This window comes from Calidris pugnax, unplaced genomic scaffold (assembly GCF_001431845.1).
Source record: "Calidris pugnax isolate Ruff unplaced genomic scaffold, ASM143184v1 scaffold69, whole genome shotgun sequence".
Lineage (NCBI taxonomy): Eukaryota > Metazoa > Chordata > Aves > Charadriiformes > Scolopacidae > Calidris > Calidris pugnax.
In genome coordinates, this window is record NW_015090859.1 from 3,633,377 (window position 1) to 3,659,903 (window position 26,527).

General features: G+C 38.2%; 1 protein-coding gene across 1 annotated transcript in view; it reads right to left on the reverse strand.

Annotated features, from left to right (window-relative positions):
- Window positions 1–26,527, reverse strand: part of MYO16 (myosin XVI) — a 327,773-nt gene that overhangs the window by 16,808 nt on the left and 284,438 nt on the right. The window contains exons 33-34 of the mRNA XM_014944223.1: window positions 21,771–21,929; window positions 14,941–15,032 (exon numbers count right to left, since the gene is read on the reverse strand). Coding sequence (XP_014799709.1) covers window positions 14,941–15,032; window positions 21,771–21,929 — 251 coding nt within the window. The remainder of the gene's footprint in view (window positions 1–14,940; window positions 15,033–21,770; window positions 21,930–26,527) is intronic.

Below are 26,527 nucleotides of genomic sequence, written 5' to 3' on the forward strand. Positions count from 1 at the left end.
TTTCTTTTCTTCATATTATTTCATTATTTATTTATATTTTCATTAAAGTAGTTTAGTTTTTTCTAAACTCATAATTTTTTTTCCCTCTTCCTCTCCTCTCTTTTGCTTAGTGGGGGGGAGGGAGGGGCCATCTGCCGTTCTGGTTGGTCAATTCGGTCAAAACCACAACACCCTAAGTCCCCTATTCCATTTTATTATTTACCTTCCCTCTTAATCATTTTATTCTTCCTTCAGCCTTATTTCTCTGAATCATCCTTTATCTGGTGCCTGTTTTACTCCCCACTCCCGCCCCACACAAATGCTTATTATCACTCTAGTCTTTAATCTGCCCCTCACTTTCCATCTGTTCATTATCTACAGGTTGTCCACCTCATCCCGTTACAAACAGACCATGTTGCTTCTTGCTGCCCACATAAGAAACAAGGAGTCTTTTAGCTGGCCTGCTTTTCTTCATTCCACTCTATTTTTCTCACACCACATCCCACTTTGTAGTGAATGTTAATAACAACTTTAAAATATTTTTACCAAAAATAAAAGAAAAAAAATACAGTCCTGGATTTGTGAAAAAGAAGACGACAGGACCGCTTAGCTTTTGTGTAAGGTGCCAAAGATACAGTCTTGCTTTTGTTGACTCTGTTTCATCTTGCTGCCGCTGCTGACTTTCCAAAGAATGTATGTATATCAACAGTCTTTATGCTCTATCTTTTAAACATACACACTCATAGGAGCTATCAAGAGCAGAGGAAGCGATAAATACAGTCTGGAGAAGAGAGCCCACTGGACTGGCTAAGGAACTGAGAAATGCTTCGTGTAAAAGAAAAAGAGCACAGAGGTAATATTTTATAAAGTTTTTCTATTCTAGAGGAGATTTTGGGTTTTAGACCCTGCTAAGCAATTTCAACATTTGTGGAGTCTCCTCCAGTATGCTTTGGGATCACTTCCTGGAGTGGGACTGAATAGAAATGACTCTTAGTCATAACAAAATTTTCTATCGTAGCAAGATTATGGCACAAATGACCAGAAGAAACATCTCTTCCATTTTGGTGGTTTCTTTGCCTCTGGAAGGAAATGGGCTAAGAATTCAGGACTACAGACCCAGGCACACTTGGAAGTCCCAAACTGTTTAAACAAGTAATAGAAGCAATTTGAAACAATAAGCATTTAAATAATTTTAAATAAGTAATTTTGAATCAAGTTTGGAAGATGAGAAAAAAATCAAACTTTATTTTTAATACTCTTTCCTTTTTCCTAGCAGAAGAAAGTAGAATTTTATTTCAGAACTTTCAAATGAGAAATATTTTCTTAGCATATCAACAATTTTCTTCAATTTTTGTCTTTTTTAATTCTGATAAAAATTGACCTTTAAGTAACTGTTGACCTAGAACAGTAACATTTATGGCCAACAGTGAACTTTTTTTTTTGGTTTTTAGCAGACTTGACTTTAGAGATGATCAATTAAGTTGCTGAGTTCACATCTGCGTGGTATTTTATACTTGATAATTGCTTCCAAAAGTGTTTGTTAAAAGATTGATCTTTATGATGCGTGTCAACAGATACAGAGCTGAAGACTGCTCTCTGAAGTGTGTAGGTTTGCAGTGTGCAGGAAATACCAGGCAGTGAAGCAGGTAATTATCACCTGATGTGACAACATGATGGTACCGTAAGCCACAGTGCCTAAACTTTAGTTGGATGTAGATGAGCTTTGAGATCCTGTGACAAAAATGAAATTAACTCCTGTCACTTCAGTAAGGAACTAGCAGGGAGATATTAAAAAACCCATAAATATTAGAAGTCCCTGAAAGCTAATGAACCAGTTTCCTTTAGCTGAAATGACAGAGTGTCTGCCAAGAAATCCAAGGACCCAGTCTATGTTTCTCCCTCTAAAGCAATTAGTCAATCAGTACCTTCACAGATCTGTGAAACAATCTGTCCTATTTCATACGTCTGTGCAAGAATTACTTTAAAGTGATAAGGTTACTGCAATGAAGCCTGGCAAAGACTTTTACAATAGGCTTGTATGCTGTTAGAGTCACCAGCAGCATGCTAAGAAATGTCAACTGTAATTAAAACCAATCATCTTCAAATATATGTCATGCTTTGGAAATGGTGAGGAATGCTTTTTGCAGTAAGAATTCTCAGCCCTGTGAGTACAGACTTTTTTTAAGATTTTTTTTTCTTTTCGTGGGAGGAAGAGTTTTTTCTTTTTCTTTTGGCAAGACCGTTTTGGAAGATGTTTATTCATTAAGGCAATTGTATCAAAAATCACAGAACTGCAGGTTTCTTCTTTAAACTTGTCACAGTTCTTATTGAGCTTGCATTTAAGGATTGTCCCTGTATATAATTCTGAGTACATGGCATGGAATCTGTTTTAAAGATTTGTGAAACACTTTGGCAAAACATCTATTTACTGAAAAATGACATTTCAAAGAACTGAATTGAAATTGTGTTCAGCTTTTGGCAAGTAGTTTTGGAAAAATCAAAAATACACGTTTGTAAATGGTTAAAGACTTGCTTCTAAAATAAAGCATGTAAATGTTGCAGACTAATTTCACATAAGCATGAAGTTCCAATTTGCAAAGGTAAGAAGATGATAATGACTCCCCTATACATAGTTCATTTAACCCTCCATGTACTGCACTGATGGATTAATTTAAAAATGATCCTCATTGACCCCAGGCAAGCATTTTAGCAACAGAGATGTAAGGTGTTTCAGGACAAAAAAAAGTGTCTCACTGTGTGAGGTTCATAACTGAAGCAGTCTGGACTTTGAATTTTTCATTCACTAGAGAGGGCCATTTGGCCACTTTCATGCCTAATAAATAAATGGTTGATCATTAAAACATGAAACAGAGACAACTGAAAACATCGTGTCCAGTTGTCTTCAGAATCACAAAATCAATCGTAGAATCACTGAATCATTGAATCATAGAATAGTTTAGAGTGGAAGAGACCTTTAAAGGTCATCTAGTCAAACCCCTCTGCAATGAGCAGGGACATCTGACCAGTTTGCTCAGAGCCCCGTTCAATCTGACCTGGAATGTTTCCAGGGATGGGGCATCTGTGACCTTTCTGGGCAACCTGTTCCTGTGTTACACCACCCTCAGTGTTAAAATTTTCTTCCTTATATCTAATCTAAATCTACCCTCTTTTAGTTTAAAACCATCACCCCTTCTCCTATTGCAGAAGGCCTGCTAAAAGTTTGTCTGCATCTTTTGTATAGGCCCCCTTAAGGTACTGAAAGGCCGCTATAAGGTCTCCCTGGAGGCTTCTCTTCTCCAGGCTGAACAAACCCAACTGTTGCCTGTCCTCATATGAGAGGTGCTCTGTCCCTCTGATCATTTTTGTGTCCCTCCTCTGGAGCTGCTCCAACAGATCCATGTCTTTCCTGTGCTGAGGTCGACAATCCCATATCCTCACCCAGTATACTGATCCACTTATTTTTTCCCAATATGTTCAAAGTACGTTTTGAGAGTCTGAGAGGTATGGGGATGGCCAAGATTTGTTATTGTGTGCAAGATGGGTATGTGCCTATGTGTGCCAGGGTAGCTCTGGCCAGCCTCCCTGATGTATCTGAAGAGATTAGTGTAGTGCTGAGAGAGAGCACTACAGTGCTGTGCTGTCTTGGCACAATTTTTCAACTCAGAGTAGGTGCTGTAGTTATGCCTGTGCTTTGGACAATGCAGCAAAGAAACAAAAAGTGAAGTCTTTTGTACTCGTTTGCTCACATATTTACTCAGTTAAAAGTCTATTGTTTTTCAAATTTACATAAAGACTGAATATGATGTTGAAGGTTGAATCCCACTCCTGTTGGAGTCAAGGGTCAAACATTCATCACTTGGTTAGGGCCAGTATTTTGTTGTAATGAAATTTCAGCTGTTCCTTGCAGACAAAAGTAGCTTTTAAATGTGATAAAGCATTTCCTGTACTTTCTGGTAAAATAGTTTGGAAACTGTACAATTGGTTAATGAGAGGTTTCTGTTGAGGAAATTCCTCTCAGCTCCAACATATTTTCTCTTTGGACAATATTTAGCTTTACTTTAAAGTTCTTATGGTCATCTCAAATAAAAAAATGACTTGGGACTACCCTTCTGGAAAGGTGGACTGAAGACATAAAGGACAACAGGAAAATACACTAATACCATTTAAGTGAAATAAAATTAAATTTCTTGAATGCCTTCATGCCTGAATTGGCTATTTAGAAAGTAATGTGTTCCACATTGTATATAAAATGCTAAAGAAAAGAATGAAGAAAATACATTATGATTAATTTAATTCCTTTTTGCTCACTTTGCACATCAAACTTAATTGTGTTGCTATTTTAGTGACATTAATTAAACAGAAATTTTAGACAAAACAAAGTGCAAGCTTCATACTATCTCAGTATCTATTGCTGTTTTAAATGATAGTTATTTTGATTTTAATTTTTACTTATTTATATTTGCATAAAATCAGTGACTGCTTTTAAAGACTTCACTGCTCTTCTATACAAAAGGATGATATAGTTATGCATTTATTCCTATGAGGTGCATTATCATGCAGCTCTTTCTGGTATGCATGAGTATCTTGAAAGAGATAACATCTTGGTCCTCTCAGGGTGAAGAGATATATTTCCTGCCTGAAAATAACATCCTCACAAACAGCAACAGTAAATTGCATAAATTTTGAACTCTACTACGAGAACCTTTCAGGATTATTATCCTCCCAGCAAAAAAAGTTAAGAGTAAATTAATTGTTGTCCTTAGCTGAATACAAATGTGTAAAGAAGTCTACATTTTTCAATGCTAACACACACATTTTAATCAAGATAGCTTTCAACATGCAGCTACTATGATTACTTTTTTCTTTTACTGGTTCTGGTAGAGCATCAATGAAATATTTACCTGACTAGTGTGGCTCTCTCTATGTCTTTGAATCGATGAACCTGCCGTAGTGCTGGCCGACAGTCTTGAATATTCATTTTCCTCTGGTAAACCTAAAGCAGAACAATACTAGTTTATAATCTGAAGTTTCTGCATTAGCTGATTTCAGCATGAGATTCAAAAGATCTTGACATGGTTTACTAAAAAAGAATGAAAAAATCACACATTTGCCTGGATATTTGCTATTTCCATGCTCACTGAAACTGGAACAATTAATTGTTTACCACATACATATATATAAATAGCATCATAGGTATGCATGCTGGTTTAGAGAAGAAGCAATTGCACTGAAATAGCCTACATATAACACATTACCTATACACTGGTCAGGGATTCCTCCTGCAATGCGGAACTCCCTGGCTCCTCTCCTCCTGGCACCTTTTCATTGCAGAAGCAATGCAAACGGAATGGAAAACAGGCCCGCCGTCTGCTCTCAGAGCCGATAGTAGGTCCAGGACTTACAACTTCATCTCCTCAGTGCAGAGAGGTTTTTTTTTTTATTCTTGTACTTATTGTGCACTCTCCATGTGGGAATTAGCTGCCCAAAATTTAGCTGTGTAAAACCCAATCATCCAGTGTAAAAGAGCCCGGTAGTCTCCATCGGTAGTCAAGAGAAACAAAGACCTCGGCACAGTGATCCTAGAGCAGGACTCACTGATGATGCTTCCCCATCACTTCTGCCAGTGTGGGAAGGCCATTCACACAGCACTACAAAGGATCTGAAAGGCGGGATGAGAGGAAGCAAAGGTAGAAGCAGAAACACAGTGAGTCCATCACAGGGCATTATTAAGCCCCTCGCAAACTAGAATCACAGACACTATGGTAGGTCTGGTATCCAGCAATTTTGGTATTGCTTCATATAGCGTTTATGCCACATTTTCGTGCTATATCACTACTGCTTCTTTAGTCAACTGAACATAGCTAGCCACCATGAGAAGAGGATTCATCCTGGTAAGAGATATGCAAGTAGAATTGTTCTCCGTAGATCACCTGAGATTTACTAACTAGAAATGGATAACATCTAATCTGAAATATTTGATTAAACTAGGCATCTACCTTTTGTGTGGCTAAAACTAGGTAAGGTAGTTCTGGGCCTAGATATGTAACTCTTAGATAAGGAAAAATGACATGAGCCCCACTCTTTGCATATTATACACAAGATACACAGAATCGTAATAGAAAAAATTCAATGTTCAATTGCAGTGAATCATAACTACTTATGGGATTAGGTATTGCACTAGACATAGTTCTGTTTCATGTCCATATTCAGCTTCTTGTTCAGTCATGAAACTGGCATAGAAACACACTGTGAAACACGCTTGTCTTCCAACTTGTTATTTTTAGTATTAAAAAAGGGGGGTGTATTTTTTAATTTTGATAAACAAGCATTAACTCTTAGATGGTTACTGATATATGATTTAAATAATGAAAATATAAATTTTATGAATAATCCCATAAAATAAATTGATTTTGTGAGAGAAATAGAATAATTTTAAAGACAATGAAAGATCCTTATACCTTTTTGGCCTCTCTACCCTGCTTTTAGTTCCCCCCTTATAATGGTGCATCAGCACAGCTTTGTAACTAGAGTCAACTAGTTCTTTTACTTGATCTTCTGAATGCGGCTTGAGTAAAGTCTTCATAAATATGGATCTTTTTCTATAGCTTCAAATCATCTGGACTTCCTCTGGACACACACAGGCAGTAAAGAAAGTTGAAGCCTTGCTTGTGGCTCCAGAGCCAGCTGAAATCTTGTGAGAATCCAGTATTTCAGTCCTTTTCCACCTGGTGCAGAGAGGGAGTGTGACCATGTTCTCTCAGTGATTTGAACTATGCGTTGTTATGAGGTGAAGATATCAATTTTTGAAGCTAGTCCATGATACATTAGCTAGGTACTGGGTCAAGGTCTGGTGTTCAGGTTTCCAGTATATTACGCTTGTAAAATACATGTAAGTTACCACCGTTCTTTTCTTACCTACATTAAATTCTCTGTCATCCACCTTAAAATTCTCCCTTAGCAAAACTTACATATTTTTTGTCAAATTAAATCCTTGAAATAAATTTCCTTCCCAAAATCCATTTTTTGTCAACACACAATATATCCTTTTTTTCCAAATAATTTCCTGAACTAATAATTTATCCACATGGATTCAGTTTGGATACATCTCAAAGTAATACAAAATTATTGACATTTGAATGCAAAATACTTTTTACAAGTAGGTGTTACTGAATGAAAATACTTTTCTTGGCCAGCAGCATGTTTTGAAAAAGGTATTGCTTTTGCACTATATTCACACACTTTAGGATCTATCGTCCATGACAGCCTTGAGCTAAGAATAAGGTTATCAATGATTTTCTGTTTATTTCTATGAAAAGCACTTTGATAAGAGTTCTTATCAAATAAGTAAAGTTTCCGTGTACAGCAACAGCACGTCATTATAGACATGGCAAGCAGAGAATTGGTGGAGTTTGGAAAGATAAATGGAGTAGTTGATTATATTCTGAGAGTTTTCCTTTATGTACACCTAAGTAAATATTAGGATACGACAGCTGTGCACTGAATAAGACCTTGCTTAATTCAGCACAAGGTTGGAAGCATTGGTTTAGCAGGGGCAGGGGCAGAACTACAAGAACATAAGTTAATTAGGGGTTCAGGCTGAAGCACAAATTACACCATCTGGACTGGGCTTTCTTGAAACTATTCTCAAGTTACCAAAAGTAAGTCTAATTTGGCATTTTTTTGGCAAAATAATGCTTGCTAAGATTATTACTGCAATTATATGTGGTGGTGAAAATGACAGTAAGGAATATGATTGAATCAATAATATTTAACTAGAGAAGTTAAATGAAAGAAATGTATTCCATTTTTTTCACATAATCAAGAATATGACCTTGTCCCATGCAATACGTGTAGTCAAATCAGAAACCGAGTCCTTTAGCCACTTACTCCCTATGATGCCTTTTCTATATTGCTTCAAATGATCCCACACTCAGTCCCTGATCTTCTTCCTATACTTTCTATTTCCCGTTTCCGTCCTGTTCTCAGATACTCCTCTTAGGATCCTTCAGATAAATAGCTTGCACCTCAAATATTGAGATCTAGATGACTGGACATCTAGAAGTGGTTCTGTGGTTCCAGAGAACCTCCAGTTTCATAGGTCCTGCTACCCCCAAACTGGAGACCCTGCACCTCCTGGCCTCCAACATCCACATTTGCAAAACAACTGCAACACCACAGTGTGTCTGGGTCTTTGCAACTGTGGCCACACATCATTCCCCAAACCTTCTACCTTCCTCCATGATTCTGCATTCACATGCAGGCCGGATTTACTGATCAGCTGCACTTGAGACATTGCCTGCTATAGAGTGAAAGAGGCATCACCAGGTAAGGCAAGGTGTAAGGCTCTGTGCTTAACAACATGTAGCCTGTGTCATGGTGACATGCCCCTTTTCTGTCAGGTTATCTGCTGTGACACCTCTCCCATTCTGTGACTTGTTGCCTGATGCATTTAGATCTGTTTTAACTCAAGAGAAGAGGAATAACTACAGAGACCTCCTTGGAGGGACAGCAGCGTGCCAACGGAGCTGGATGAACCACACAGTGCAAAGTGTGTTCCTGTGTGACCATTAGGCACGATGGGGCATAGTGCTCCTTTGATCCAGCAGGGCTGTCTCATCTATACAGTAACTACTCTAATTTTCACTTGGATTACACAAATTACCTCTACAACACACTCCACCAGGAGTAAAGAACTGTCAGAATTTCTCCCTTTCTCCCAAAGGTTAGGTCGCCTTAGTCACTTATTACAGTTGTCATATTTAAAGATTTCACTTAATCATAGAATCATGATTAAACACTCCTCTATATTCTATTAGGTACTAGTTAGAAATGACAACAAATTTCAGTAACCTTTTACCTGCAGTGTTTGTCTCCCACCAGAGGATCTGCTGGTTTGGGTGATTTAGGAGTACAACTTAAAGCATCATAACGTAAAAGGCTTTCTGATTGCTCTTTGTGTTTGGACAAGAAATAGCAAAAAAAGCTCTTTCTTTCATATTAAAAATCTGGTAAATTTGGAAGATTAGTAGCAGAAAAGTCACAGTTTAATAGCACAGAGCTGTAGAAAGGTGTTACTCCTAATAGTAACGATAAAATACAGAAGAAGAGGATTACATTATATAAAATGAAAAATCATCTTCTATTAAAATTCTGAACTAACAGCAGTCCCAGAAATTAAACTCAGCTTCTGAAAACAACACAGCATTAATGTGTTTGGAAGCTGAGCCAGCCAGCTTTTTAGCTGCTTAGTAATGCTTTTCTAAAGAATTCGTCAGGTTGTAAGTAAGATTAACATCTTCATCAAAATGATCATTCTTATGACCGTAGTGACTTTAAGTTTCATGATGCTTCAGAGGAGTGGTGCTGACATTTCATTCATGAGAGCAAAAGACTAGTCTTATTTCAGAAATTACTTCCATTTCACCTCCTACAAGTAATGTACAAATCTAGACTTTAGTTCTATCAGTGCAAAGTAGATTATACAGTTGCATTGTGTAACAGTGGGAAGCAGATTACTCTATATTCAAGAGTATAATCTCAGTGTCAATAATGCATTTCAGGCTTTATTTTCCTTACAGCTAAGAGGAGTTTGGTATAAAGCAACAAAGAAACGAAGAAGTATTTTACATGGAAACATCTCATGGGACATGCTCAAATATCAGTATTGCCCAGATGTATCCAATGAGACACGGATTTCAAAATCATGAAGATGTTAAAGTTGAATTCTGGAAGGATTTTTTCCTAAGCAAACTTGGTTTGAATTCACATAATCAAAGTTCACCAAACTTTTCCATATTGTCAGCTCGTTTAATTATTATTGAGGGTGGCTGAAAACTAGCATTCTGTATCACAAAAATTGCTCTGTATTAGGGTAAATTCAACACTTTCATCATTTCTATATCAGTCTGATAGGCAAAACATAGGTTTTAACCTGGAAATACCACAAATAATGCTAATTCCTTAACCAGTGGGATATTGACAGACCTAAAGGGATTTTTTTTTCTACTCATAGTATACAGTGAATATCAAAAACATTCCTTATCAAAGCTGCATCAAAATTGGGAACCTTCCATGAAAAGAGTTTGATGAATCAGGTTTTTTTAATGGAAAAAATATTGTACTGGAAGATTTCTTTGCACAACATTACACCTTTATGATTAAACTTTCCACAAACAAACAGTGTGAAAAGAATCAGATTATTCCTAGTAGATAGCGTAGATTATTAATATGAACAGCCCTAGCTATTAATGGTTCCAAATACACCAATAAAAACTTCACACAAACAATTACAAGCACTCATTCCACCTTTTATCCAAGCAATGACTATTTATTTCAGTAACTGAGATCATTTACTAACTTTATAATAATCACAAATTATAAACCTAAAGCATCATTTCATTTCTAAGATGAAAGAAGCACATCTCTTGTGATTAAACTCCCATTTAAAGGGTCTGGGGATAAAATGGTTGCTCTTACACAAAGCTGATCTCCCACAGGTCCCATTAGGACATCAGAATATATGGTTAAAATCCTGCATAGAAAGGAATCAAAGACTTGATCTACCCACAGTTTTTGTGTTAATTTAACAGTCTGACTGCTATACATACTGAAAATATGCTCCCCTTCTCCCCAGATTATTATACTGATACAAATGGGGACACAGTTGTAATGGACAAAGATGTCTTTTTACTCTGTCACAGTGTGTTCCTGGTTCCACACAGGAATGAATGCACCTTTATACTTGTATAACTTCTCAGACTGGATGAGTTTTCTGCTTTGATTATGAGAGAGAGCAGAAGAATTATTTTGGCCAAGCACTGCAGAATTTGTAGGACAGGTTTTCTTGAAAAGAAAGGAATTACTTGATTTTGATATGTTTCACTTTGATAATAAAGTTTAATTTTTCATTTCAAAACACTGAATATTAAGCAGGTCCAAGGTTAACTTTTTTTAAAAGAAGATAGCGTATTTGGAAAACAAAATGCAATATTTGATTTGACCTAATATTTTTTCCCTTTCATTTTTTCCAATATAACTCTCAAACTACCAACTGCATTACGTGTAGTTCTACCCTTAACAGTAAAGGCTATACAACTGTTCTGCTTCCACAAACCATATATAGACTTGTTTTCACCATGAAGATAATTATATCCACTGCCATGCAAGTATTTAGAGATCTGCTTCCCCACATTCCATCAAAATACATACTTTCTATTTGTCTTGTCTCTATTTGTACTTGTGTATTTGCATTGTGTGACTTTTTGTAATACAGGTGTTACATCCTTGGGATTTATGCTTGAAAGGTTTCATTTGTTCTGTCATTGCTCTTGCACCATTTTGATCATCATCTTGTTGCAATGATAAACAATTTGTCATTCACAAGTAAGACACCTGCAGCAAAGGGAGATCCTGATTTTCCATTTTCTGTCCCATTTGTATTGATTATAGGATCAGAAATCTCAAATCTCAGTCCTCCATGCCTCAGGCTGCTTATAGACCTGGAGCTAAGCTAGTTACAAATTCCTCAACAGAGGTTGTTTTATTTTCTTTGCCTTCAGCTTTTATTGGAGGGGGGCTTATCAGTTCACACATACAAAGTTAAGCCGGTCCCAGAAACACAGATTTTTCTCAACTCAGAAGATTCCATCTTGACAATATCTTAAAAAGCTCATTCAAGGAAACACTTCAGCAATTTTATGTTAGAAGAGCTTTGGGATTAAAAACTGCTTACCATTTGATACTGAATTTCCATTTTCAGCAGTCACAGAACTGGACAGTGGATTAGATGACTGAGTTCCATGGTTATTTGCATTTTTATCCTGGGTTTCTGATCCAATATCTGATGTATTTGGATCTTCCCTGCTCCTCAAGTTCAGATTAGTTTCAGCACCTGATACAAACAGAGAAAAAGCTTGTCAGCTTCCTATTAACCAGTGTCTTTCACATGTTACTAGAAAAAAATTAATACACAGAAATCAAATTACTTTATCAAATTATGGGTCCAGTGATAAATGTGGAATGTTTAAGTCTGTGATCACAGAATCACAGAATCATCTAGGGTGGAAGAGACCCTTGGGATCATCGAGTCCAGCCATCCACCCTACTCTAAAGTTCTCCCCTACACCATATCCCCCAACACCACATCTAAACGGTTCTTAAACACAGCCAGGGGTGGTGACTCAACCACCTCCCTGGGCAGCCTATTCCAATGCCTGACCCCATGTGATTTTTGCAGGGTTTTTCTTTTTCTGCTAGTGTTCCACTTACAGTGATTTAGAGTTTCTGGAAGTGAAAGGCATTAACAAAATTTCATTTGTACTGTTTCTTTTCACACATATATCAGCTGAAAACACTCAACAAATGTTTATATTGCCTCTCCTTTTTAGATTTAATTCTATTTCACATGAGTCCATATACTGCTGTCATCATTGCAATGTCTTTCACCATAGCATTAGTTGATACTAGCTATAACATGGGTTTTTTTTTATCTTATCTCCCACAAGAAATGAAATGGCCTTTGACAGGAAACCATATGTAGCAAGATTCCTCCAAGCAGAGCCTCCCTGTGGGCATTATTTACCCTGCCTCAGGGCTCTCCAGCCATCAATTGTCATTTTCTATACAGTTCCAGGTTGTCATGTCATAGCCTTTTAGTTAAATTTCTTCAAGATATCAAGAGGAGGCCTGATCCTTTAGGAGTTCCCAAGCTGCCTACAGTGCACAGGCATTTCTCTAAAGAGAAGGTCAAAAAACTTCTTTTCTTCTTCCTCTGAGTGATGGCACTTCCACTCAAAGCACAGCAGCTCACAGCAAAGTGCCTGGAGCTGGCTCTGAGCTTGCCTGGCTTTGTCAGCCCAGTGTGCCACAAAAAATTGGGCTCAGCCATCAGATGTGCCCAAGCGGTGCTTCCCCCTGGAGTTCAGGGGCCAGAGGCAGGCTCAGAGGTGGGAGACAAGACTGTAAACAGATGGGGATGGTAGGAGGGAGCCCCACTGCATTTCTGGTATCCCTGGCTATCCCTACTCCACCCCTGTGTGGCAGTGCTGATGAGGCTGCATGAATCATAGAATGGTTACAGTTGGTAGGGACCTCAAAGATCATCAAGTTCCACCCCTATGCCATGGGTAGGAACACCTCCCTCCAGACCAGGTTGCTCAAAGCCCCATCCAGCCTGGTCTTGAACACTTCCAGGGATGGGGCATCCACAGCTTCCCTGGGCAACCCGTTCCAGTGTCTCACCACCCTCACAGTAAAGAATTTCTTTCTAATATCTAATCTAAATTCCCCCGCTGTCATAGAATCATAGAATTGTCTAGGTTGGGAGGGACCTTTAAGATCATCTAGTCCAACCTAACTCTGATTAAAAATAAACAAAAGAAAACCATACAAAAGGACACCCCACATTACTAAACTATGTCTCTACGCACTATGTCAACCCGTCTTTAAATACCTCCAGGGATGGTGCCTCAACCACTTCCCTGGGCAGTGGAGGTAGCAGACTTCCACTTATTTTTTCCCAATATGTTCAAAGTACGTTTTGAGAGTCTGAGAGGTATGGGGATGGCCAAGATTTGTTATTGTGTGCAAGATGGGTATGTGCCTATGTGTGCCAGGGTAGCTCTGGCCAGCCTCCCTGATGTATCTGAAGAGATTAGTGTAGTGCTGAGAGAGAGCACTACAGTGCTGTGCTGTCTTGGCACAATTGGCACAATTTTTCAACTCAGAGTTGAAACTGTAGTTATGCCTGTGCTTTGGACAATGCAGCAAAGAAACAAAAAGTGAAGTCTTTTGTACTCGTTTGCTCACATATTTACTCAGTTAAAAGTCTATTGTTTTTCAAATTTACATAAAGACTGAATATGATGTTGAAGGTTGAATCCCACTCCTGTTGGAGTCAAGGGTCAAACATTCATCACTTGGTTAGGGCCAGTATTTTGTTGTAATGAAATTTCAGCTGTTCCTTGCAGACAAAAGTAGCTTTTAAATGTGATAAAGCATTTCCTGTACTTTCTGGTAAAATAGTTTGGAAACTGTACAATTGGTTAATGAGAGGTTTCTGTTGAGGAAATTCCTCTCAGCTCCAACATATTTTCTCTTTGGACAATATTTAGCTTTACTTTAAAGTTCTTATGGTCATCTCAAATAAAAAAATGACTTGGGACTACCCTTCTGGAAAGGTGGACTGAAGACATAAAGGACAACAGGAAAATACACTAATACCATTTAAGTGAAATAAAATTAAATTTCTTGAATGCCTTCATGCCTGAATTGGCTATTTAGAAAGTAATGTGTTCCACATTATATATAAAATGCTAAAGAAAAGAATGAAGAAAATACATTATGATTAATTTAATTCCTTTTTGCTCACTTTGCACATCAAACTTAATTGTGTTGCTATTTTAGTGACATTAATTAAACAGAAATTTTAGACAAAACAAAGTGCAAGCTTCATACTATCTCAGTATCTATTGCTGTTTTAAATGATAGTTATTTTGATTTTAATTTTTACTTATTTATATTTGCATAAAATCAGTGACTGCTTTTAAAGACTTCACTGCTCTTCTATACAAAAGGATGATATAGTTATGCATTTATTCCTATGAGGTGCATTATCATGCAGCTCTTTCTGGTATGCATGAGTATCTTGAAAGAGATAACATCTTGGTCCTCTCAGGGTGAAGAGATATATTTCCTGCCTGAAAATAACATCCTCACAAACAGCAACAGTAAATTGCATAAATTTTGAACTCTACTACGAGAACCTTTCAGGATTATTATCCTCCCAGCAAAAAAAGTTAAGAGTAAATTAATTGTTGTCCTTAGCTGAATACAAATGTGTAAAGAAGTCTACATTTTTCCATGCTAACACACACATTTTAATCAAGATAGCTTTCAACATGCAGCTACTATGATTACTTTTTTCTTTTACTGGTTCTGGTAGAGCATCAATGAAATATTTACCTGACTAGTGTGGCTCTCTCTATGTCTTTGAATCGATGAACCTGCCGTAGTGCTGGCCGACAGTCTTGAATATTCATTTTCCTCTGGTAAACCTAAAGCAGAACAATACTAGTTTATAATCTGAAGTTTCTGCATTAGCTGATTTCAGCATGAGATTCAAAAGATCTTGACATGGTTTACTAAAAAAGAATGAAAAAATCACACATTTGCCTGGATATTTGCTATTTCCATGCTCACTGAAACTGGAACAATTAATTGTTTACCACATACATATATATAAATAGCATCATAGGTATGCATGCTGGTTTAGAGAAGAAGCAATTGCACTGAAATAGCCTACATATAACACATTACCTATACACTGGTCAGGGATTCCTCCTGCAATGCGGAACTCCCTGGCTCCTCTCCTCCTGGCACCTTTTCATTGCAGAAGCAATGCAAACGGAATGGAAAACAGGCCCGCCGTCTGCTCTCAGAGCCGATAGTAGGTCCAGGACTTACAACTTCATCTCCTCAGTGCAGAGAGGTTTTTTTTTTTATTCTTGTACTTATTGTGCACTCTCCATGTGGGAATTAGCTGCCCAAAATTTAGCTGTGTAAAACCCAATCATCCAGTGTAAAAGAGCCCGGTAGTCTCCATCGGTAGTCAAGAGAAACAAAGACCTCGGCACAGTGATCCTAGAGCAGGACTCACTGATGATGCTTCCCCATCACTTCTGCCAGTGTGGGAAGGCCATTCACACAGCACTACAAAGGATCTGAAAGGCGGGATGAGAGGAAGCAAAGGTAGAAGCAGAAACACAGTGAGTCCATCACAGGGCATTATTAAGCCCCTCGCAAACTAGAATCACAGACACTATGGTAGGTCTGGTATCCAGCAATTTTGGTATTGCTTCATATAGCGTTTATGCCACATTTTCGTGCTATATCACTACTGCTTCTTTAGTCAACTGAACATAGCTAGCCACCATGAGAAGAGGATTCATCCTGGTAAGAGATATGCAAGTAGAATTGTTCTCCGTAGATCACCTGAGATTTACTAACTAGAAATGGATAACATCTAATCTGAAATATTTGATTAAACTAGGCATCTACCTTTTGTGTGGCTAAAACTAGGTAAGGTAGTTCTGGGCCTAGATATGTAACTCTTAGATAAGGAAAAATGACATGAGCCCCACTCTTTGCATATTATACACAAGATACACAGAATCGTAATAGAAAAAATTCAATGTTCAATTGCAGTGAATCATAACTACTTATGGGATTAGGTATTGCACTAGACATAGTTCTGTTTCATGTCCATATTCAGCTTCTTGTTCAGTCATGAAACTGGCATAGAAACACACTGTGAAACACGCTTGTCTTCCAACTTGTTATTTTTAGTATTAAAAAAGGGGGGTGTATTTTTTAATTTTGATAAACAAGCATTAACTCTTAGATGGTTACTGATATATGATTTAAATAATGAAAATATAAATTTTATGAATAATCCCATAAAATAAATTGATTTTGTGAGAGAAATAGAATAATTTTAAAGACAATGAAAGATCCTTATACCTTTTTGGCCTCTCTACCCTGCTTTTAGTTCCCCCCTTATAATGGTGCATCAGCACAGCTTTGTAACTAGAGTCAACTAGTTCTTTTACTTGATCTTCTGAATGCGGCTTGAGTAAAGTCTTCATAAATATGGATCTTTTTCTATAGCTTCAAATCATCTGGACTTCCTCTGGACACACACAGGCAGTAAAGAAAGTTGAAGCCTTGCTTGTGGCTCCAGAGCCAGCTGAAATCTTGTGAGAATCCAGTATTTCAGTCCTTTTCCACCTGGTGCAGAGAGGGAGTGTGACCATGTTCTCTCAGTGATTTGAACTATGCGTTGTTATGAGGTGAAGATATCAATTTTTGAAGCTAGTCCATGATACATTAGCTAGGTACTGGGTCAAGGTCTGGTGTTCAGGTTTCCAGTATATTACGCTTGTAAAATACATGTAAGTTACCACCGTTCTTTTCTTACCTACATTAAATTCTCTGTCATCCACCTTAAAATTCTCCCTTAGCAAAACTTACATATTTTTTGTCAAATTAAATCCTTGAAATAAATTTCCTTCCCAAAATCCATTTTTTGTCAACACACAATATATCCTTTTTTTCCAAATAATTTCCTGAACTAATAATTTATCCACATGGATTCAGTTTGGATACATCTCAAAGTAATACAAAATTATTGACATTTGAATGCAAAATACTTTTTACAAGTAGGTGTTACTGAATGAAAATACTTTTCTTGGCCAGCAGCATGTTTTGAAAAAGGTATTGCTTTTGCACTATATTCACACACTTTAGGATCTATCGTCCATGACAGCCTTGAGCTAAGAATAAGGTTATCAATGATTTTCTGTTTATTTCTATGAAAAGCACTTTGATAAGAGTTCTTATCAAATAAGTAAAGTTTCCGTGTACAGCAACAGCACGTCATTATAGACATGGCAAGCAGAGAATTGGTGGAGTTTGGAAAGATAAATGGAGTAGTTGATTATATTCTGAGAGTTTTCCTTTATGTACACCTAAGTAAATATTAGGATACGACAGCTGTGCACTGAATAAGACCTTGCTTAATTCAGCACAAGGTTGGAAGCATTGGTTTAGCAGGGGCAGGGGCAGAACTACAAGAACATAAGTTAATTAGGGGTTCAGGCTGAAGCACAAATTACACCATCTGGACTGGGCTTTCTTGAAACTATTCTCAAGTTACCAAAAGTAAGTCTAATTTGGCATTTTTTTGGCAAAATAATGCTTGCTAAGATTATTACTGCAATTATATGTGGTGGTGAAAATGACAGTAAGGAATATGATTGAATCAATAATATTTAACTAGAGAAGTTAAATGAAAGAAATGTATTCCATTTTTTTCACATAATCAAGAATATGACCTTGTCCCATGCAATACGTGTAGTCAAATCAGAAACCGAGTCCTTTAGCCACTTACTCCCTATGATGCCTTTTCTATATTGCTTCAAATGATCCCACACTCAGTCCCTGATCTTCTTCCTATACTTTCTATTTCCCGTTTCCGTCCTGTTCTCAGATACTCCTCTTAGGATCCTTCAGATAAATAGCTTGCACCTCAAATATTGAGATCTAGATGACTGGACATCTAGAAGTGGTTCTGTGGTTCCAGAGAACCTCCAGTTTCATAGGTCCTGCTACCCCCAAACTGGAGACCCTGCACCTCCTGGCCTCCAACATCCACATTTGCAAAACAACTGCAACACCACAGTGTGTCTGGGTCTTTGCAACTGTGGCCACACATCATTCCCCAAACCTTCTACCTTCCTCCATGATTCTGCATTCACATGCAGGCCGGATTTACTGATCAGCTGCACTTGAGACATTGCCTGCTATAGAGTGAAAGAGGCATCACCAGGTAAGGCAAGGTGTAAGGCTCTGTGCTTAACAACATGTAGCCTGTGTCATGGTGACATGCCCCTTTTCTGTCAGGTTATCTGCTGTGACACCTCTCCCATTCTGTGACTTGTTGCCTGATGCATTTAGATCTGTTTTAACTCAAGAGAAGAGGAATAACTACAGAGACCTCCTTGGAGGGACAGCAGCGTGCCAACGGAGCTGGATGAACCACACAGTGCAAAGTGTGTTCCTGTGTGACCATTAGGCACGATGGGGCATAGTGCTCCTTTGATCCAGCAGGGCTGTCTCATCTATACAGTAACTACTCTAATTTTCACTTGGATTACACAAATTACCTCTACAACACACTCCACCAGGAGTAAAGAACTGTCAGAATTTCTCCCTTTCTCCCAAAGGTTAGGTCGCCTTAGTCACTTATTACAGTTGTCATATTTAAAGATTTCACTTAATCATAGAATCATGATTAAACACTCCTCTATATTCTATTAGGTACTAGTTAGAAATGACAACAAATTTCAGTAACCTTTTACCTGCAGTGTTTGTCTCCCACCAGAGGATCTGCTGGTTTGGGTGATTTAGGAGTACAACTTAAAGCATCATAACGTAAAAGGCTTTCTGATTGCTCTTTGTGTTTGGACAAGAAATAGCAAAAAAAGCTCTTTCTTTCATATTAAAAATCTGGTAAATTTGGAAGATTAGTAGCAGAAAAGTCACAGTTTAATAGCACAGAGCTGTAGAAAGGTGTTACTCCTAATAGTAACGATAAAATACAGAAGAAGAGGATTACATTATATAAAATGAAAAATCATCTTCTATTAAAATTCTGAACTAACAGCAGTCCCAGAAATTAAACTCAGCTTCTGAAAACAACACAGCATTAATGTGTTTGGAAGCTGAGCCAGCCAGCTTTTTAGCTGCTTAGTAATGCTTTTCTAAAGAATTCGTCAGGTTGTAAGTAAGATTAACATCTTCATCAAAATGATCATTCTTATGACCGTAGTGACTTTAAGTTTCATGATGCTTCAGAGGAGTGGTGCTGACATTTCATTCATGAGAGCAAAAGACTAGTCTTATTTCAGAAATTACTTCCATTTCACCTCCTACAAGTAATGTACAAATCTAGACTTTAGTTCTATCAGTGCAAAGTAGATTATACAGTTGCATTGTGTAACAGTGGGAAGCAGATTACTCTATATTCAAGAGTATAATCTCAGTGTCAATAATGCATTTCAGGCTTTATTTTCCTTACAGCTAAGAGGAGTTTGGTATAAAGCAACAAAGAAACGAAGAAGTATTTTACATGGAAACATCTCATGGGACATGCTCAAATATCAGTATTGCCCAGATGTATCCAATGAGACACGGATTTCAAAATCATGAAGATGTTAAAGTTGAATTCTGGAAGGATTTTTTCCTAAGCAAACTTGGTTTGAATTCACATAATCAAAGTTCACCAAACTTTTCCATATTGTCAGCTCGTTTAATTATTATTGAGGGTGGCTGAAAACTAGCATTCTGTATCACAAAAATTGCTCTGTATTAGGGTAAATTCAACACTTTCATCATTTCTATATCAGTCTGATAGGCAAAACATAGGTTTTAACCTGGAAATACCACAAATAATGCTAATTCCTTAACCAGTGGGATATTGACAGACCTAAAGGGATTTTTTTTTCTACTCATAGTATACAGTGAATATCAAAAACATTCCTTATCAAAGCTGCATCAAAATTGGGAACCTTCCATGAAAAGAGTTTGATGAATCAGGTTTTTTTAATGGAAAAAATATTGTACTGGAAGATTTCTTTGCACAACATTACACCTTTATGATTAAACTTTCCACAAACAAACAGTGTGAAAAGAATCAGATTATTCCTAGTAGATAGCGTAGATTATTAATATGAACAGCCCTAGCTATTAATGGTTCCAAATACACCAATAAAAACTTCACACAAACAATTACAAGCACTCATTCCACCTTTTATCCAAGCAATGACTATTTATTTCAGTAACTGAGATCATTTACTAACTTTATAATAATCACAAATTATAAACCTAAAGCATCATTTCATTTCTAAGATGAAAGAAGCACATCTCTTGTGATTAAACTCCCATTTAAAGGGTCTGGGGATAAAATGGTTGCTCTTACACAAAGCTGATCTCCCACAGGTCCCATTAGGACATCAGAATATATGGTTAAAATCCTGCATAGAAAGGAATCAAAGACTTGATCTACCCACAGTTTTTGTGTTAATTTAACAGTCTGACTGCTATACATACTGAAAATATGCTCCCCTTCTCCCCAGATTATTATACTGATACAAATGGGGACACAGTTGTAATGGACAAAGATGTCTTTTTACTCTGTCACAGTGTGTTCCTGGTTCCACACAGGAATGAATGCACGTTTATACTTGTATAACTTCTCAGACTGGATGAGTTTTCTGCTTTGATTATGAGAGAGAGCAGAAGAATTATTTTGGCCAAGCACTGCAGAATTTGTAGGACAGGTTTTCTTGAAAAGAAAGGAATTACTTGATTTTGATATGTTTCACTTTGATAATAAAGTTTAATTTTTCATTTCAAAACACTGAATATTAAGCAGGTCCAAGGTTAACTTTTTTTAAAAGAAGATAGCGTATTTGGAAAACAAAATGCAATATTTGATTTGACCTAATATTTTTTCCCTTTCATTTTTTCCAATATAACTCTCAAACTACCAACTGCATTACGTGTAGTTCTACCCTTAACAGTAAAGGCTATACAACTGTTCTGCTTCCACAAACCATATATAGACTTGTTTTCACCATGAAGATAATTATATCCACTGCCATGCAAGTATTTAGAGATCTGCTTCCCCACATTCCATCAAAATACATACTTTCTATTTGTCTTGTCTCTATTTGTACTTGTGTATTTGCATTGTGTGACTTTTTGTAATACAGGTGTTACATCCTTGGGATTTATGCTTGAAAGGTTTCATTTGTTCTGTCATTGCTCTTGCACCATTTTGATCATCATCTTGTTGCAATGATAAACAATTTGTCATTCACAAGTAAGACACCTGCAGCAAAGGGAGATCCTGATTTTCCATTTTCTGTCCCATTTGTATTGATTATAGGATCAGAAATCTCAAATCTCAGTCCTCCATGCCTCAGGCTGCTTATAGACCTGGAGCTAAGCTAGTTACAAATTCCTCAACAGAGGTTGTTTTATTTTCTTTGCCTTCAGCTTTTATTGGAGGGGGGCTTATCAGTTCACACATACAAAGTTAAGCCGGTCCCAGAAACACAGATTTTTCTCAACTCAGAAGATTCCATCTTGACAATATCTTAAAAAGCTCATTCAAGGAAACACTTCAGCAATTTTATGTTAGAAGAGCTTTGGGATTAAAAACTGCTTACCATTTGATACTGAATTTCCATTTTCAGCAGTCACAGAACTGGACAGTGGATTAGATGACTGAGTTCCATGGTTATTTGCATTTTTATCCTGGGTTTCTGATCCAATATCTGATGTATTTGGATCTTCCCTGCTCCTCAAGTTCAGATTAGTTTCAGCACCTGATACAAACAGAGAAAAAGCTTGTCAGCTTCCTATTAACCAGTGTCTTTCACATGTTACTAGAAAAAAATTAATACACAGAAATCAAATTACTTTATCAAATTATGGGTCCAGTGATAAATGTGGAATGTTTAAGTCTGTGATCACAGAATCACAGAATCATCTAGGGTGGAAGAGACCCTTGGGATCATCGAGTCCAGCCATCCACCCTACTCTAAAGTTCTCCCCTACACCATATCCCCCAACACCACATCTAAACGGTTCTTAAACACAGCCAGGGGTGGTGACTCAACCACCTCCCTGGGCAGCCTATTCCAATGCCTGACCCCATGTGATTTTTGCAGGGTTTTTCTTTTTCTGCTAGTGTTCCACTTACAGTGATTTAGAGTTTCTGGAAGTGAAAGGCATTAACAAAATTTCATTTGTACTGTTTCTTTTCACACATATATCAGCTGAAAACACTCAACAAATGTTTATATTGCCTCTCCTTTTTAGATTTAATTCTATTTCACATGAGTCCATATACTGCTGTCATCATTGCAATGTCTTTCACCATAGCATTAGTTGATACTAGCTATAACATGGGTTTTTTTTTATCTTATCTCCCACAAGAAATGAAATGGCCTTTGACAGGAAACCATATGTAGCAAGATTCCTCCAAGCAGAGCCTCCCTGTGGGCATTATTTACCCTGCCTCAGGGCTCTCCAGCCATCAATTGTCATTTTCTATACAGTTCCAGGTTGTCATGTCATAGCCTTTTAGTTAAATTTCTTCAAGATATCAAGAGGAGGCCTGATCCTTTAGGAGTTCCCAAGCTGCCTACAGTGCACAGGCATTTCTCTAAAGAGAAGGTCAAAAAACTTCTTTTCTTCTTCCTCTGAGTGATGGCACTTCCACTCAAAGCACAGCAGCTCACAGCAAAGTGCCTGGAGCTGGCTCTGAGCTTGCCTGGCTTTGTCAGCCCAGTGTGCCACAAAAAATTGGGCTCAGCCATCAGATGTGCCCAAGCGGTGCTTCCCCCTGGAGTTCAGGGGCCAGAGGCAGGCTCAGAGGTGGGAGACAAGACTGTAAACAGATGGGGATGGTAGGAGGGAGCCCCACTGCATTTCTGGTATCCCTGGCTATCCCTACTCCACCCCTGTGTGGCAGTGCTGATGAGGCTGCATGAATCATAGAATGGTTACAGTTGGTAGGGACCTCAAAGATCATCAAGTTCCACCCCTATGCCATGGGTAGGAACACCTCCCTCCAGACCAGGTTGCTCAAAGCCCCATCCAGCCTGGTCTTGAACACTTCCAGGGATGGGGCATCCACAGCTTCCCTGGGCAACCCGTTCCAGTGTCTCACCACCCTCACAGTAAAGAATTTCTTTCTAATATCTAATCTAAATTCCCCCGCTGTCATAGAATCATAGAATTGTCTAGGTTGGGAGGGACCTTTAAGATCATCTAGTCCAACCTAACTCTGATTAAAAATAAACAAAAGAAAACCATACAAAAGGACACCCCACATTACTAAACTATGTCTCTACGCACTATGTCAACCCGTCTTTAAATACCTCCAGGGATGGTGCCTCAACCACTTCCCTGGGCAGCTCATTCCAATGCTGAATAACCCTTTCAGTGTAAAAAATTTTTCCTAATATCCAATCTGAACCTCCCCTGGCGCAACTTGAGGCCACTTCCTCTTGTTGTATTGCCTGTGACTTGGGAGAAAACACCAATCCCCACCTCTCTACAACCTCCTTTCAGGTAGTTGTAGAGAGCAATAAGGTCTCCCCTCAGCCTCCTTTTCTCTAGGCTAAACAATCCCAGCTCCCTCAGTCTTTCCTCATAAGGCTTACTCTCCAAACCCCTCACCAGCTCCATTTCAATTTAAATTTCGTTTCAATTTAAAACCATTATCCCTCGTCCTATCGCTACAGTCCCTGATAAAAGAATCCCTCCCCATCTCTCCTGTAGGCCCCCTTCAGGTACTGGAAGGTTGCTATAAGGTCATCCCAGAACCTTCTTTTCTCCAGGCTGAACAACCCCAACTCTCTCAGTCTGTCTTCACAGGAGAGGTGCTCCAGCCCTCTATCATCTTCGTGGCCCTCTGCTGGACCCATTCCAACAGGTTCGTGTCCTTCCTGTGTTAAGGACTCCAAAGCTGAACACAGTACTCCATGAAATGCTGCACTGGCAAGGCTATGCAGTTTTTGATGGATTTCTCTCTTTTCTGTGTTTCTCTTTGTTTCACAGTGAACATATATACATACTTTTTCCTTGCCATAATTAGGTTTGTTTCATGGAAGAAAAAGCTGAGTTCAGGTCTGTTTTACCATTTCAATTTTCACAAGTCATTCCACCCCCTCTGAGGGTTGACATCTTATGGCTGACCTGGGTGAAGAGGCCCTCATTTAGCACTCTAAAACGGAATTTTTTCTTCTATGACAGCTCTCAAAGAGCTTTTCCTTTATTTTGCTTGTGTCTATTTAAGCTTTGCCATAATGACAGCAGCAACCAACGGAGGTCAGAAGACTAGTTATTAAAACCAACATTACAGCATTCACCCATATTTCCAATTATATTCTCAGCTCTCCCAAAGATATGATATATTCTTATGTCTTGAACACCTGAACATTTTTCAAGGGGACAGGAAAACATTTTTTTTCACCAGGTAACAGATACTTTGCCTACAGATTTCCAAACTTAACGTTGACTGCATGTTAAATTTTTCATTTTTATGCCTGAACTGAAAAAAAATGGACTGGTTTACAAAGTACCAACATTTTAAAAATGGATGAATGAAACAAAAACCACGTATCCATTCTGGTTAACTTGACATGTTTCATTTCATTGAAAAGGGCTTTCTTAGTTTTGTTTAGCTTTCAGTTATCTAACTCTGAATCTTTCTTAACGTTTCCCCTTCTAACAAAAAAGCCGTCTTGAAAAGTCAGAAAGTTAATTTCCAAGCTGCCAGAATAAAAAATTTCAATGTTTTTTTTTCCTCTCTCCCTTGCCCTTATTCCCTGATCATTATTTTTCGCCAGATCTGATTGGAGTGTTTCAGTGGCACTGTTTCATAAACTGTGTATTTAGGCAAATATGCTATGCATTGGAAAAATTAGGCCAGCTCTACCCACAGTAACCGACTTGGAAGAGGCGGGAGAACCAGAGTCCGAGCTGGAAAATGCATACAGTACAATTATAAGAGCATGCCTGATTTAGCTTTTGCACAAGCAACTTGACTGCAAAATGCATCTTTGCAGCTCATATTAAATTTCTCTGAAAAGGAAATGTCACTTTTAGATGTTAATAGTCAGTGCGCTTGCCTATAGATCATAATCCACCTACATAATTATTGTGTCACCTTTTACATAAAGAGTCTCGGGGGAAGTGGCTGGGATCCTTATTTTTCTTGATATCCAAGAGATTTATTGATTTCCCTGACATCTGCAATTCATTTGGGAATGTGCAAGTAGAAAGACTTTTTCTTGCATTCCTATTTGCAGAAGCCTTTTGTTTCATAGGTACATTGATATCTTTTCATGGCATTCATGAAAGGCTCTTGGAAAAATAGGTTGGCTTTTCTCCTTTATATCTGTAAGATGAAATACTACAAAGAATTGTGGATAGCTACTATTGAGCTAAAATATCATCCCAAATTGGCAGAAACAAGTGGTGGACAGATATGCAACATATCTTTTGGGACAGCTGTCTAGATAGAGATCTCTTTATCCCATTTGCTCTATTCAGTCACTGTAGGAAATGCACACCTTTAGTTTCTAAATAGATGATTATACAGAGAACATACACTTCATGATGTCTTGTTTAATTAATCTTGGGGGGGAAGAAGACTATATTTTGTTTCAAAATAATCGGGATTATATAAAGGTACTTGTATTATTTTTTTAATATATGGGCATGTTCAGCTCTTTGTTGGAGCAGACTCATGTGAGTCTATGGAAAAAGTGTAACCACATGTTGGTTAACTTCTAAAAGACTCTTGAGTGTACCCTTAGCAAACAAGTACTGTCCATTTATTTTGGACTTTGTGTAAAATGAGTAAGTATCTGAAGAAAATATTTTCTATAAAGAGGATAACAAAAAGATGCTATGTCAGGTGTAACCAGTATACTGTCCCAGTGCTGCAGATCTTATTTGGATCACTGGGTAATTCACGTCAGAAGGGACTTCAGTTGGTCCCTCATGCACCCCTGCTCCAAGCAGGGCCAGCTGCAAGATCAGACCAAGTTGCTCAGGGCTTTGCCCAACTGGGTCTTGAAACCCCCCAAGGATGGAGCCTGCCCAACCTCCCTGAGCAGCTCATCCCTCCATCCCCTGGCCTGTCCTCAGAGGGAGAGGTGTCAGTATGCAGCCTGAACCCCTCTTGTTCCAGCTCATGCCTGCAGTACCTTGTTGCCCTGCCACACACAGCTGCGGTGGGCCCAGCTGCTCCTTCTCCATCCCTCCCTGTAGGCACTGGGGTGGTTGTGAGCTGTCCCTGAAGCCATCTCTGTCCCAGCCTCTGCTCATGGAGACATCTTCCAGCCCCAAGCATTGCAGAGGTGAACTCACTCCAGGTTATCGGCATCTTTCTGCATGGGGGGTGGGC